A 16,605-nucleotide genomic window follows, 5' to 3' on the forward strand; every position below is an offset into this window, starting at 1 on the left:
TGTTTCCCATGCATGCTGGCTTGGAGGGCAAATCCATCGCTGAGTTGATTCCTGAAGTGCAACGCCTGATTATTTCTCTGTCCAACACCCCATCGTAATGCACTTATTTTAGAAGAAGAAAGGAAAAGAAATAGCATAATATGTTGGCATGAATACCTGGCTTGATATCTTGTGTCTTATAAACAACTTATAATAGAAGTCTTAAAATGGCAGTTTGCAGACTGCATCCAGCTTACAGACAACTTCTGCATTTCTTAAAGTTTTTATTTTTAAATTGAATTTGTTGCCAATATTTTAAAATTATAAAATTTTATATAAAATATAGTTTTCCATTTTCTTTTGATTGGAGTCAGAAGGCAGATTCCCAGATTCCCACAAAGCAATAATTAGCTAAAACTGAGCAGCTGTTCCTTTTAGCCACAGTCCACACTACTCCCTATTACATCCCACCAGGCCTGCCTCATTCATGTCCCTTCCCTGTCCGGTCCATTCCATTGACCCGGCCTTACCAGCCTCCTGCCTCTGATTTGATGTGCCTGCATTATAATGTCTGTGGTCAGACAGCATCCTCAGCCCCCTAGTCATTCACTTGTCCTCTGCATTAGGAGGAGGTTGTGTATGTGATGGCCATTTACCTGGAGCCTTTGACTTTTCCTAAAAATTACCATTATGGAAGGAGCAGTGAGAAGCTACCCACTTCTAGGGAGAAAAAAAGAGCATCCTACTGTAAGAGCTAATGTGTTCCAATGTGCACAGGTTGGCGGTGTTGTCTTTTGTTTTTTTTAGAAAATAAGATTTCATGAATTTCCAGATCTGCAAGGTCTACCTAATCAGGAAAAATAAAGAAAGAACATACCATAAGAGTGTTAAGAGAAAGAGCAGAGAAAAGGAGAGGCCCCCTTTGCTAGCGCACAGTATGTCTAAGACATATTGGAGGCATAACAGGGAACACCATCCTGTGGAGAGACCCCCATGATCCCCCTGAGCCAGAGAGAAATTCCAACGGGAGCAAATTATACCAGCTGTGTCTTTGCTTTGTCCACTGCAGCACAATGCCCAGGGCAGGGTTTGCATGGCCAGTGAATAGCATGTTCATAACAAAGGCAATGACTGGGAGGAGGGAGGCTGGACCGTGAACTTGGACTTGTAGCTTCTGATCCTGGCTCACCAGCAGCCCTCACGTGTCTTTTCTACTCTCTGGGGCTCAGTTGGGTCCAACTGTTAAATGGGAATGATATTAGCAATCCTTTAGGGTAATCAGGTAAGGGCAAAGGAATATGAAATCTTTCACAGAGCAGATACTTTTTTTTTTTTTTTGAGACAGAGTCTCACTCTGTCACCCTGGGGTAGACTGCAGTGGCATCATCATAGCTCACGGCAACCTCCAACTCCTGGGCTCAAGCGATCCTCCTGCCCCAGTCTCCCAAGTGGCTGGAACTACAGGTGCATGCCATGACGCCCGGCTAATTTTTGCTCAGGCTGGTTTCAGACTCCTGAGTTCAAATGATCCTCCTACCTCGTTCTCCCAGAGTGTTAGGATTACAGGCGTGGACCCCCGCACCCAGCCAGACACATTTGTCTTAAGATCACATGTAACTACAAAGAAGTCGATTCATTTTATATATGTATGTAAATATATGTGTGTGTATGTGTTCTCTCTCACACACAGTTCTTAGAGCAATAAGATTTGGGAGCTAAGCAGTGTAGATGAGTCAGGGACATCCTGAAGAAATGTTTCTGTGTTCTCATCTCTCATATCAGAGAGCTGCACCTTCTTTGCCAGAAATGAACTTACGTTAGTAAGACTGGAGGATGTGACCATCTGGAAAATGGGTACACATGATTTACTGTCTTCACTGTACTTTTATTAAGGACCAAACTCCTGAACTGATGTATGGAGAGGACCCAGCTGTCTATCAGCCCAAGCTAAACTGGTGCTGTGTGATTTCAGTTACATAAACAAGTTAACACCCACTACCCTCTTCCATACCTTCCACTCAAGAGCCTCCGTTTCCACAGCTCACAAGGAGACGGGTGGTCCGTGGGCTGTCCCGAGGCAGAGAAGCTAGCAGTGGTGTTAGAGAGGCAAATGGTGGTTTGTCCTGCTGGCCTCAGAACACGCCACGGCCGTCACAGCAAGCCAGACGGGCCTGGGATACGAAAAAAAAAAAATCCAATCATTCTCATCCCTCATGAAAGAGAAATACTAAAAATAAAAATCTACACCACGAAAACTAGCAAATATAAAAAATGGCAGCTATGACATGGAAAAGGACAATTTCAGAGCAATTATAAACGAAAGGCAGAGAGCCATTAAAGTTAAGGCAATGTTATTAAAAGATGTGTTAATTTTCAGTTAAATTTTCTATAAAAGACCAATTAGTTTAAAAGGCTTGACAGCATTAACTGTGAAACATAAGCTCCGGTAATTATACTTTAAAAAAATAAAAAAGGGGAAGATGCTCAGGCGTGTTGGAGACGCACACGCAGACGAGCACGGGCAGAGCGGGCTAGATGGCGCTGCGGGCTCAGATTTCCGCGTTGCAATTCCCCAGTCCCTTCCCCAGCATTTCACGGTCTCCTCAGGGTCTCTTTACGGGACCTGAGGAATCACCAAACTTTAGAGGCCAAGGGGCCACACGCGTGGTCTGGGATGAGAACACAGAGTCACAGGGAGAGGGCATTTTCTAAATTGGTTACATTGCTACTAAGTCGATCGTTCTTTTCATAAATTACCATTTATTGAGTACTCATTGTCTATCAGAAGTTCCACAAATGCTCTCACTAAACACTAATCTGTAAGTTGTTTTTTATTTTTTAATTCCTGTTATATGGGTGAGGAACCCAAGGCATAGATAAGTTAGGCGACTTTCCCACCATCATGGCTACTGAATGGCAAAGCAGGGATTGAAAGCCGTGCTAGCTGGGTGCGGAAGTCTGTACTTGTAACCAGGGACCGTGGTGCCCTACTCAGAAGAAAGGCATCCCTGGCCAGTTGCGGAACCCTGACCTTGGCAGTGTGAAGAGGGGCTCCCCTATTCCTTAGACTACATAGGCCTCCTGACTCCGGGCACTGAACAGGATCCTAACTCAGTTTTCTTATGCTCCCCTGTGCCCATGTGCCACAGAAACAGCCATCAGGGAGGCCTCTGCCCAAAGCATCTCTGGAGACTAATTCTGCCAGGGCTGGAGGTTCTATGCAAGAGCCCCTCAGAAGTCTTCTATAATAGCACAGGTGCCGTGAACAGGGCCATGGTGAGGCATGGAAAGACGGGCAGTACCAACGCTAAGGAGGCAAAGGATCACATCTGCACAGTACAGTCCTCCCTTTGGAATTTTGTATTTCTTCAATTCCAGCATTTCTGTTAACCCAGAAAAAACAATTGCACCTCCTGGGTCAGATGAGCTGTAAAGAGGTTTCTTCTAGCTGGTACATCCTCCACAGGAATAGTCTTCAATGCTTGGCATCTGGTTTGCCCCATGATGCTGAAACAGCCACCTCCTATGCAGAAAGCCCTGGAGTGTGCTTGACAGCAGGCTACTGAATGCTCTCTGAAGCACCCTCCCCCACCACATAAAGAAATTTGTGCCCTCCAATATGGCAGGCATGGCACCCTTTTCCAAGGAAGGAATTTTCTTTCCACCAGATTATTCATATCAGAAAGAGACCTTGATATGTGCTCAGAGCACACCAGTATGTGATGCTCAAAGTACTTTCCTGCATCTGAATATTGGGCATCAAAACAGAAGCAAGAGCACTGCTGGTGAAAAGACACCATCATTCTCAGTCATCGCAGATTCGGCCACCTATGGCTCTGCTCCTTGCTGCCTGAGTGGAGAAAGCAAGGAGAGCCATCCGGGAGGCAGTGCCAGCCCAGAGGGCAGAGGACTGTGTTCAGAGATGTGAGCAGTCCCGGAGTTGTTCAGGCGCCTTTGAGACCCTGTGACTGACTTTGAAATTGTACCTGTTGATGGGCAATTTTGAAAGTGATGCACCCTTTGAGCTGCACACAATTTCACTCCAAACCAAGGCCTGGGATTAGTAGGCGCTCAATAAATGTCAGTGACTGATTGATCAAAAAGATTATGCTGTTTCAGTATAACTGATGTCAACACAGAAGTGGAAACATGTTAAGGTCAAATCCTAAAGATTTGATAACACCATAATCTCCCAGGTTGACCTTCTAGACTTATTGCATTGGAGAACTTGTGTTGTTCTTTATTTAAAAAGCATTGACGGGCCGGGCGCAGTGGCTCACGCCTGTAATCCTAGCTCTCTGGGAGGCCGAGGCGGGCGGATCGTTTGAGCTCAGGAGTTCGAAACCAGCCTGAGCAAGAGCGAGACCCCGTCTCTCCTAAAAATAGAAAAAAATTAATTGGACAACTAAAAATGTATATAGAAAAAAAAACTAGCTGGGCATGGTGGCGCATGCCTGTAGTCCCAGCTACTCGGGAGGCTGAGGCAGGAGGATCGCTTGAGCCCAGGAGTTTGAGGTTGCTGTGAGCTAGCTGACGCCACGGCACTCACTCTAGCCCGGGCAAAAGAGTGAGACTCTGTCTCAAAAAAAAAAAAGAAAGCATTGACGGTGTTTTCATTAGAAAAGTTATTCATACTCCTTGAGGAAAATTTGAAATGCACAGAAACATGTAAAAAAGACATATAAAGAAGAAACTTATAAAGACTATATAAACATAAAAAGAAAACTTATAAAGAGGGAAATTTAAATGACCCATATTCCCAACACCAAGGATAAGCATGGTTAATATTTTGGTGTATTTCCTTCCAAATGGATGGGTAACTATGGAATCATCCAGTTTTATATCTTGGTCATTTCTTTCAAATTAATATTTTATCCACAGAGTATTTTATCATGTCACATTCTTAGATGTCATGATTTGCAAAGCCTTTATAGGACTTTATAAGACTCCATCCTATCATGTACCAGAATCTATTTAACTGTCACTCTATTCTTGGGCATGTAACTTGTCAAAATTTTTGTTATAAAAATAACTAATCATGTGCTAAACTATTGTACTTAAATCCTTGAAACAGTAGCAACTCATTACCTTGAGGTAAACTTACTGGGTTTTTAACAAATATGAAAAATATTGCCAATTTATCACCAAGAAACAATTGTACCAATCCACGTCCTCATCACTACTGCATAAATGCCATCTCACGCACTCTGGCGGGCACTAATTGTCATTTTCCCTAGCAGGTCCTTTAATTATGCTTATGATAGTTTTGAAGTATATCAATTTTTAATTTGTGTATAGCCATGTAAATGTATATATTTTTGTGAGACTGTTTATAGCTACATTTTTTGCTTTTAACTATTAATATTTTATAAAGTTCATTGTCTTTTTTTAGAAATTTAAAATAAGTATGTTTTCACAGTAGAAAATATATAAATAAAGAAAATTACAGGAAAAAGATCCATCAACATTCTATGACCCAGTTAATGACTAAGTAAAATTTTTGTTTACTACTTAAAGTTATTTTTACATAAATATAAATATATCTGTCAGTTCAGGTATGCATTTTTAACATGAATTTTGAATCATGGTGTTTTTGGGATTCTACTTTTTAAAAAACATTTTAATATTATATAATTATTACCATGTCATTAAATATTCTCTGAAAGTGTAATATTAATGTCTTACAATGTAAATGCATTATTATTCAATCATTAGCATACTGTTGAAAACCTTTTCCAGATGGCCAGTTTCCCCAAAATCATTTATTGAATAAACCTCCCTTCCCCATCGTGTGTGATGCTTTCCTTATCAGATTAAGGAATGAATCAGCAAACTTTTTGTGTAAAGGGCCAGATGGGACATATTTTAGGCTTTTGAGAGCCATGCAGCCTCGGTCGCAACTACTCAACTCTGCTGTTGTAGCTCCAAATCAGACACAGACAATACGTAAAGAAAGAGGCATGTGTGGGTCCCAACAAAACTTTATTTTCAAGAAATGGGTGACATGGCCAGATCTGCCAACCCTTGTATCTTAATACTAATGGTAGTCTTAAAACCACTAGACTATAGTTCTCGTAAGTCCATTCTGGTTGACTGATCTTCTAATTTTTAATATTGTCTACAATGTTTGGTTAGGAAGTCTTTAAAATTTACTATAATACCTTGGAGGACAATTTTGTAAAACTCTTTCCAGAGGAAATGTAGCCTAATTGTATTATGTTTTAAAAAATCCAGTTCACTCCTATAATTAAGTGCATATCAAACTTAAAAATTTAGGAAAATTTTTAAGGGAAAAAAAGGAAAAAAAATGACATTAAATGTCCAATTTATTTGATAGAGCATGAAATTTTACTTTTTTTTCCTAATAATCTTTTCTTTTTCTTTGTAGATGATTATTGCTTTGCTTTCTGCTTAAAAACAGTAGCTATTCTTCTTATTCATGTCCAGAGGCTATGGTACTAAACAGAGCTTCCAAAAGAGTAGTGTTAATCCTCTTACATTTCTGACACTATATTCTCCTTACTTCTAATTTTGTTTTTTTTTTTCAGTTACATTTTTCATAGGTCTATTTTATTTTTTCAAGGGATTATTTATTAAATTTATCAATTCACCAAATATACTTTTGCTATTTCATTAATTGATGCTGTATTACTTCATCCTTCCGGTTTTCTTAGAAAGAAGAACAATAAAAGACAATTTTTTTAATGCTTGGTTTTATTTATTGTAATTCTTTTGTATTTAATAGTAACAGCATTTAAGGCCCTGAATTTGTCCCTATAGGTTTGATCTCAAACCATGACATATTTATATGTCATTCTCAATTTTTAAATATTCTGTAGTCTAAATTTGATTTCCATCTTGACCTAGTAGTTATTTAGGATATTTTTAAGAAAAACTTTGAAATTTTGAGATATTTATTTTTGCGTCTGCTATATCATATTTAATTTTTTAAATGTAGGTTGTACAGCTTATACTTTGTTATGTGTATTCAGATTTGATGCTTTTGGCTATTGATCATTTTCTTGTAATTATTGTTACAAAGTTTAGCAAAAATCTACTAAACCAACCTTATTAAATCCTTTTTTCTTTTGTGGTCTATTTGACCTGCAAAAGCTAAAAATACAATGATAGTGGGGGTGTTTCACATATTGCTTTCGGTCCAGACTTATTTTACTATAATTGCTAATTAGCTTTGCTTTCTATATTTCAGTTATAATATTTGTCCGTAAGTTATAGCTCTATTATAAATTTTAATTGTTATCAATATAAAGTTAACTTACCTAATGTTATATTTTAAAATTCTCCCTTAAAATATATTTTGCTATGCTTTTTTTTCTGTTTGTCTCTTGTGAAGATACCGGGATTTGATACTGATTTTAATATATTTTACCAATATTTTTAAACCAAATTTGTTCATACTTTAGTTATTACAAGTCTTTAAGGAAGCTGATTTTTGTTTCCAAGTATTTTTTAAACAAATTAAATCAATAAATAGATAAGAACTCAAAGATTCAAAAATATTTCAATTGCCTTTACAAATGGTTGGCAGTTTAGCTGCATATAGACTTCTTGGAACAAATGTGTCCTTTCAGAACTCAATTGATGTTCCTCTTACATTTTCTAGAGAAGCTTCAGGCTAGCCTGATTTTGTACTTTTTTTCTTACAGCATTGTTTCAGGTCATTTTTCTTCTCCATTTAATATTTTAAATTCAAATATTCACCTAATACAGGTCTAGGTGTTGGCTACATTCACTTGGTGAGCCCTTTCGGTCTGCGTCCTAGGATGGTTTTCTGGCTAGGGACAGGTTGTTTTTGTTAGTTTGTTTGTACCTTGAATTTTGTTTACAACTTTAACTTATGAACACTTACTGTTTATCACTTTGTCCTCTGTTGCCTTTTTCTCAATATCACCCAGCATTCTCATTTAGAAAAAAAAAGAAAATTTCTATACTTTTCTCTATATAGTTTAGAACTTCCTAGTTTTACTTCTAGATCACTCATGGTGTGTGTGTGTGTGTGTGTGTGTGTTTGTGTGTGTGATTTTCAGTTCTACCACTTACAGATTCTTAAATAAAAAAGTTGGCTATTAAAAATTTAGTTACTTTTAACTATTTCTTTATTTTAAAGGTCTTTAATGAGATATGACTAACATGCCATGCAACTCGCCCATTTAAAGTGTACAATTCAATGGTCGTTAGTATATTCACAGACAGGTACAGCCATCTCCACAGTCGATTTTAGAATATTTTCATTTTATCAAAAATAAACTTTTTAGCTATCTTCCTTTCCCCTAAAACTCTACCCATCACACCCCCAGGTCTAAGCAACCCCTAATTTACTACTTATCTCTGTAGATTTACCTCTTCTGGACATTTCATATAAATGAAATCTCAGTATGTTTTCGAAGTTCATTCATGTTGTAGTATGTATTAGAACTTCATTCCTTTTTGTGGTCAAATAATATGCATTTCATGGGTATAATACATTTTGTTTATGCATTCATTAGGTGGTGGACATTTGGGTTATTTTCACATTTTGGTATTATGAAGAATGCTTCTGTAAGCATCTGTGTGCAAGTTTTCATGTGGACATATATTTTCATTTTTCTTGGTTATATACATAAGAGTAGAATTGGTGGGTCATATGGTAACTCGATATGTAAACTTATGAGGAACTGCCAGGCTGTTTTCCAAAATAGCTGCACCATTTTACACTCCTGCCAGCAGTGTATGAGAGTTCCAATTGCTCCACATTCTCACAATTTCCATCTGTCTTTTTGATTACAGCCATCCTAGTAGGTATAAAATTATGTCTTGTTTTGGTTTTGATTTGCATTTCCCTGATGGCTATTGCCGTTGAACCTCTTTTCCTAAGTTTCTTAACCGTTTTTATATCTTTTTTGGAGAAATGTTTAAGTCTTTTGCCCATTTTAAATATTGGGTTGTTTTTTTGTTGTTGAGTTGTAAAAGGTTTTTTAATACTGAATACTAGATCTTTGTTAAATATATAATTTGCAAAACATTTTTCTCATTCTGTAGGTTGCCTTTTCACTTTCTTGATAGTATCCTTCAATGCACAAATTTTTTTATTTTTTATGAAGTCCAATTCATCTATTTTTTTCTTTTGTAGCTTAGGCTTTTAGTATCATATTTAAGAAACTGTTGTCAAATCAAAAGTCATGAAAATTTACCCCTATATTTTCTCCTAAGCATTTTATAGTTTTAGCTTTTGCATTTAAGTCTTGGATCCATTTTGAGTTAGTTTTTGCATATGGTGTGAGGCATAGGTCCAACTTTATTCTTCTGCATGTGGATACCTAGTTACAATACTATTTGTTTAAGAGAATGTATTCTTTCTCCACTGAATGGTTTTGGTACCCTCATTGAAAATCGATTTACCATAGCTGTATGATTTTATTTCTGGATTCTCAATTCTATTCCATTGGTCTATAAGTCCATTTTATGCCAGTAGCATGCTATATTGATTACTATAGTCTTGTAGTATATTTTAAAATCAGGAAGTGTGAGTACTCCAACTTTGTTTTTCTTTTATAAGATAGCTTTGGCTATTTCATGTCTTGCAATTTCATATGAATTTTAGAATCAGTTTTTCTGTTTCTGCAAAAAATCTGGTCTTTGGGATTTGGGTAGAGCTGACATTAAACCTGGACATTGTTTGGGGTAGTATTCCATCTTAATATTAAGTCTTCCAATCCATGAACATGGGATGTCTGTTTATTTATTTAGGTTTTTTAAAAAAAATTTAGTAATATTTTGTAGTTTTCAGTATACCAGTCTTATACCTCTTTGGATAAATTTATTCCTAAGTATTTTATTTTTTTGATGCCATTGTAAGTGGAATTTTTTTCTTAATTTCATTCTCACATTTTTCATTGCAAATGTATAGAAATACAATTGACTTTTGTATATTGGTTTTGTATCTTGCAATCTTGCTCAATTCATTTACTACCTACAATAATTTTTTAGTGGATTCCTTATGGTTGTCTATATATAAGATCATGCCATCTGTGTGAATGGAGATAGTTTTACTTCTTCCTTTCCAATATGAATGCCTTTTTTTTTTAAATTAAATACATCAGTATTTTATTTACTGAAAATTCTAATAAATGAAGAATATTTACAAAATTAGATTTTTGACAATGTTAAGTTATTTTTTTATTTTTATTTTTTTTTTTTATTCCAGGGTATTGTGAGGGTACAAACATTATAGTTACACTTTATGTCTTTGTCTCACCCAAATGCAGGTTAAAGGCATGCCCTTCCCTCCCTTTAGTGCTCCCGTGTCCTTTAGTTGTAGATTTGCCCCCCATCCCCCTAATCCGTAGAGAGTATTTCTGTCATGTGATCAACCTAGTGTTGATCAGTTAGTACCAATTTGATGGAGAGTACAAATGGATCCCATTCTTCTGCTCTTATGGTGCCTCATTTTGGATAATGGGCCTAAGTTTAATCCAGGAAAGTATAAGAGGTGCCAGATCACTGTCGTTTCTTATGATTGAGTAATATTCCATTGTAAACATATACCAAATTTTAATAATCCACTCATGGATTGACGGGCACTTGGGTTGTTTCCACATCCTTGCAATAGTGAATTGTGCTGCCATAAACATTCGGGTGCAGATGTCTTTATCGTAGAATGTCTTGTGCTCTTTTGGGTAGATGCCTAATAGTGCTATTGCTATATCGAATGGTATTTCTATTTTTAGCTCTCTGAGGTGTCTCCAAATTCTTTTCCACAGCAGTTGCACTAATTTGCAGTCCCACCAGCAGTGTAAGAGTGTTCCTGTCTCTCCACATCCTCGCCAGCATTTGTTGTTTTGTGATTTTTTGATAGAGGCCGATCTCACTGGGGTTAGGTGATACCTCATTGTGGTTTTGATTTGCATTTCTCTAATGATTAGAGATGTTGAGCATTTTTTTATATGTTTGCTAGCCATTATTCTGTCTTCTTTTGAAAAGTTTCTGTTCATTTCCTTTGCCTATTTGTTGATGGGGTTGTTTGATTTTATCTTGTTGATTTTTTTGAGTTCTAGATAGATTCTTGTTATCAGCCCTTTATCAGATGTGTAGAGAGAAAATATTTTCTCCCATTCTGTGGGCTGTCTATTCGCTCTAATGATAGTTTCCTTGGCAGTGCAGAAGCTTTTTCATTTGATTAGATCCGACTTATTTATTTTTGTTGCTGCGGCGATTGCTTTGGGGTTCTTCTTCAAGAATTCTTGCCTGGGCCGATGTCTGAAAGGGTCTTCCCAACATCTTCATTTAGAATTCTTAAGGTTTCATGCCTTAGGTTTAAGTCTGTTATCCATCTTGAATTGATTTTTGTGAGAGGTGAGAGGTGGGGGTCTAGTTTCAATCTTCTGCATGTAGCTATCCGGTTTTCCAGCACCATTTATTGAAAAGAGATTCTTTTCCCCAGTGTATGTTTTTGTCAGCTTTGTCAAAGATTAGATTACCATATGCAGATGGTTTCATCTCTGGATTCTCAGTCCTGTTCCAGAGGTCAATGTCTCTGTTCTTGTGCCAGTACCAAGATGTTTTAGTTACTATAGCCTGGTAGTACAGCTTAAAGTCTGGTAAACTGATACCTCCTAGTTTGTTCTTTTTACTTAAGATTCCTTTGGCTATACGAGGTCTTTTCTGGTTCCATACAAAGCGTAGAATTATTTTTTCCAGATCTGTGAAGAATGATAATGCGATTTTGATAGGGATTGCATTAATTCTGTAGATCACTTTAGGTAATATGGACATTTTAACAATATTCTAGCCCTGGCTGGAATCTTCAGTACAATATTGAATAGAAATTGTGAGAACAGATTTCATGGTCTTGTTCCTGATATTAAAAGGGAAAGCATCCAGTCTTTCACCAGTAAGTATGGTGTTTGCTTTGGGTTTTTAATAGATGCCCTTTATCAGGTTGAGGAAGTTCCTTTCTAATCCCAGTTTGTTGAGTGTGTTTATCAGGAAAGGGTATTGGATTCTTTTAACTATTTCTTGTATCCATTTTAATTTCAATATCTTACATTACAAAAGACTTGGATAAGTATACAAGGTCAATTTTGCATTATTTTATCTTTTACTTCTTTTTATAGATTATCTATATTTTTAAAATATTTATTTTATTTCAAAGAAAACACTTCATAAATTTTTCTTTTATTTCTTCCAGTAACTATTTAACCAGGCAGAAGGATGCTTTTCCTTTATATCTTGAACACTACAATTCCCTTGTCAAAAATATTTATATTGGCTGTTTGTTCACTCTTTATATTTGAGCAAGGGCAGGTCAGTTTTTCAGTATATAAGGTCTTGAGTGTTCAGCCATGCACGTTTCCTTGCTATTAGAATTCTCCCCTCGATCTGGATCTAGAATGATAATTGTGACCCTTGTCAAAGCTTGTGCCCAGCTCTCACTTACTTGTTGTGGTGTGCAGGGTTGAGGAGTGGTCTCCTGCTCATGATGGGTTATCTCATTGTAGGGAAGAGGATTTACCTCTGCAAACTTTGGGAAGTGTTTGCATATGTGCCCTGGACCGCCCTCCACTAGAGCACACTCCTGGCAGCCACCTGCTGCTGGTTCACATCCCAGGATGCCCACCCTAGTGACCTTGCCTGTGCCTTTGCTGAGTCTGAATGGAGTCCTAGAACGAAGGCAGACTGAGGAGTACAGACGCAGGAGTGAAATGAAATGCTTTTGAAATGCCTTCCCCCACCTGCCTCCCAAGAAAAGCAAACCAGGAAAGATAAAATAATCAAGGGAAGGTTGGGAATGGGGTTGACTACTCCTCTCATCAGCAAAGGCCCATGTCTCTGATATCAGGGCAAAAGTATTTATCGGTGCGTCCTGTGTACCAAGGATTTTTCTAAGTGCTTGTTGTATGTTAAGTTATAAAGTCCCCATAGCCACTCTGTTATTACCTTTTATAGATCATGAGACTGAAGCACAAAATGGTTAAATAACTTTCCAAGGTTACACAGCTTCTGAGAGGCAAAGTCGGCATTAGACCCTTAGCCCCACTCGAAACTTCCTTACCTATGCTTTGCCAGGTAAACTCTCTAAGAAGCTGCTGAAGTAAAAATGCATCTTTTCTAACCTCTTTCCAAAGGTACATACATCCTCAAAAGCCACAGGTACAATTTGATTTGATTTGATTTAGCCTGCTTGATTTCTTCTTGCATAGAAAAATGGAATGCATACCCTTAACTGAGATTTTCTCAAATTAGACTCGGTGACAAATGCCTTTTCAAGCTCTTTTATTTGACATCTTATTAATTTTTTTTCAACTCTCATTGTTTTGTTCCTGACACACCTGTTATATTTCAGATGTGTGACAAATGTACACTTAGAGGGAAACTTCTTTAGTAAGCTATATTTGCCTCCGACTACTGAGGTTATTTTAGAAAACAAAAACCAAAGAACACACACTAGGATGTTCACCTTGTCATAAATTTATCCGGCATGTTTAATTGATAGAGACTTCTGGGTTAGACAGTTATCAAAGCATATGAAAAATTGTTGCATGTGTGGCATTAATGATCCTCTTGACATCTCAGTCCTACACAGAAAGAAGTTTTTCCATTGTTGGGAGGCTTCTTCCTGGCACATGGGTGACAGGATCTCGGAGGTCATCCTTTTGGGTTAGCAATCGGGGCAGGCTGCATTTTATTATGCGTGTCCAAAGTCCCGTAGTAGACACATAGCCTGGAGGAGTGAGGCAGTATTTGCATCCATACTAACACCAATTATGGTAAACACTAATTATTCAGACTTGAGCCCTTTAATAAAAATCCCCCTGAATTGGTTTTTAAAAGTCAGGCTTTCATGGCAGAGCCAAGCAGGAGAGAAAAGAATGGAATAATTGGAGGCTGCTGTCTTTTCACTTCCCACATAAAATTATTTGAAGAGACAGGCCAGAACTTTAAACAGGAGATACCAAGAAAAGTTGTAATTTGGATGTCGGCTGTCGTGACTTTAGGGTGTTTGCTTAAAGGACTTTCCCTCCCCTCTCTCTCTCTCCCCAGACATACTTCAATGACAACATCCTCACCCTGATACGGACCCTGGTGACCGGAGGAGCCACGCCAGAGCTTGAGGCTCTGATCGCTGAGGAGAATGCGCTTCGTGGGGGCTACAGCACCCCCCAGACACTGGCCAACAGGGACCGCTGCCGCGTGGCCCAGTTAGCCCTGCTGGACGGGCCGTTTGCGGACTTAGGGGTGAGTTCATAGCACAGAGATCACCTGAGCTTACAGTTTGGGAAAAGCTTAATCCCAGAGAACTTGATGTCACACAGTGACAAGCTAGGCATCTTTTCTCTTTCCTACCGTGGGTCACTGCGAGTGGTGATACTTATGGTTCACTATGTGTCAGGCACTGTGCTTTATGCCCAGTAATTCGTTTTAGTCCTTGCGGCAACCCTTTGATGTCGGTGCTAGTCCCACACCTTCCAAGGCACCTGAGGCCCAGGGAGACTGAGGAGGGACCTATCAGGAATTTGCACCGAGGCATCCTGGATTTGAAGCCGTGGGCACACTCACTCCTTGTTGCTCTCCTCAGGTGCTTGTCCGCAAGGTGGGAGGCAGCTGGGGATGGCAGCGTACAGCCCAGGTTGGGAAGTATGCTACAGGGTCTTGGCACCGCTCAGGATGGCTCAACCCAACGATGCATTCAGGCACGTGGGGATCGCCAGCCCCCAGGATTCTGAGTTTTTGTATCCTTACATGGCCCAGGCACTTGTGATTTGCAAAGCACCAGGGTGGTCATATGTATCCATAACCACTGGCCAAACAGAGACTCTCACGTGGACGCCTCTAATTCAAAACCCAGATCTTGCAATTTCTGGGACTGGACCCGGTCGCCTTCCCTCAGGCCCTCCCTGTGGCAGAGGGACCAGTGCCTCCCTTTGGATTCCACGCCCCAGCCTGCTTTGGACACTTTGGCAGAAGCATGCAGTCTCCACCCTGTTCCCAGCCCGACCCCATGGATGCCTTCAAGGGGCTGAGCCACAAGTCACAGGAACCGATAAACCTGTTGCACAGTTGTGTTGCCCAGAAAGAACAAATAGTAGGAAAGGAGCCAAGGAAAGGGCCCATGTCCATTTTTTCTGAAACACTGATGCACACATGCACCATGTTTTAGTTTGGTGGCGGGCTGGGACCTATGTTAGACTGGGCTTTTTTGAAAGGGAACTTCCATAGCTAGTATGATTTACCTACAGATACGCTTGGATGGGATAAAGACTTTAATGACAGTGAGATTTGGCCCCACCTGTGTTCTCTAATATGATGCCCCTATGGAAATCTCAATGTAGGGAAGGACAAAACTAGTCATTTTATTCCCAGTGACGTCATCCTGCAGTGCCCAGGGCCCCTCATGTTGGCTGCCGAAGCCAGTGTTTCCAAGTGAATGCATTTGCCTTCTACTTTCTGTGTCAGGCCCCAGAGCCTGGGAAGGTGGGTGTGAACTGATTAGAACTGTGAATCCCAGTTATTCAGCCTGCAGACCCCCAGCTCCTAGGGAAACACATTCTCTTCCACCCTTGCCATCTCTGAGGTCTGTAAATTGTGCTTTTCACACAGTCCTTACCTGAAAGAGTCTATCACCATAGGACCCAGTGGGGTCTTTCCCCTTGCACTGGTTTTCATTATCACTTGGACGGTTTTGGCGACACAATCCAATCACAGTGGTTATAGCTGAGCTGGGGCTAAACAGACTCACCATGTTGCAGAGCCGGTTTCTTCTCCTCAGCTGAATGTACATCTGAGACTTTCAAGCTTCACACCCTCACTTAAAGTGAGGGAGAGGCATCATCTCCTTCGAGCTCTCATTGCTACAGGGGAAAACTGGAGAGATACCAGAGGAAAACCCCATTATTACCTGATCCCCCAAATCACCCATATTGTGTGCAAGTTGCTAACCATGTTGACTTCTTCCCTTCGGACAGACCCTCCAACTCCGGAGACATCAAAATAAGCTTTGATGAAAAGGCCCTTTTCTTCCTGGTCCTCGACATTCAGTCAAATAAAAAGAATATTTCTCTCTGTTCTTCTGTTGTCTCCCAGGATGGTGGTTGTTATGGTGATCTATTCTGCAAAGCTCTGAAAACATATAATATGCTTTGTTTTGGAATTTACCGGCTGAGAGATGCCCACCTCAGCACCCCCAGTCAGTGCACGAAGAGGTGAGTATCTGCTTGTCCTCTGCTCTTCCAGCCAACGGCAGAGACGCCAATGCCCTCTCCTGCCCCTACCGCAAAGCCTGTGGTCCGGGTCCACGCTCTCAACATGCAGATTACTCTGCCAGCATCAAATCTAACACCGAGTTTGGAGGCTATGGGAAGCATTTTTCTTTAATTACTAATAGCAGATGTAAAAACATTATGGGAAGAATTCAAATTTTGTAGAATAATTCCATCACCCAATTGCTAAAGTCTAAACAGAAGCATCTCCCCCGAACTCCAGCTACTGGGATAACCTTTGTTGGTACCTAATATAGAGATACTTCACATTGCTAGTGTTTAAGGTAAATGGTTCTTTTGCCGTATCTTAGGATCCTATATTTTTACTTTATGTATTTTAAATTGACCCACTTTTTGACTTTTTATATTC

At 39.3% G+C, this 16,605-nt stretch overlaps 1 protein-coding gene across 23 annotated transcripts in view; it reads left to right on the forward strand.

Annotated features, from left to right (window-relative positions):
• KCNMA1 (potassium channel, calcium activated large conductance subfamily M alpha, member 1) overlaps window positions 1–16,605 on the forward strand; it is a 740,417-nt gene that overhangs the window by 712,769 nt on the left and 11,043 nt on the right. For all 23 annotated transcript variants that reach the window (XM_012663330.1, XM_012663323.1, XM_012663335.1 and 20 more), the window contains 2 exons: window positions 14,020–14,214; window positions 16,060–16,178. In XM_012663330.1, coding sequence (XP_012518784.1) covers window positions 14,020–14,214; window positions 16,060–16,178 — 314 coding nt within the window. The remainder of the gene's footprint in view (window positions 1–14,019; window positions 14,215–16,059; window positions 16,179–16,605) is intronic.

This window comes from Propithecus coquereli, unplaced genomic scaffold, assembly GCF_000956105.1.
Source record: "Propithecus coquereli isolate 6110/MARCELLA unplaced genomic scaffold, Pcoq_1.0 Scaffold80, whole genome shotgun sequence".
Lineage (NCBI taxonomy): Eukaryota > Metazoa > Chordata > Mammalia > Primates > Indriidae > Propithecus > Propithecus coquereli.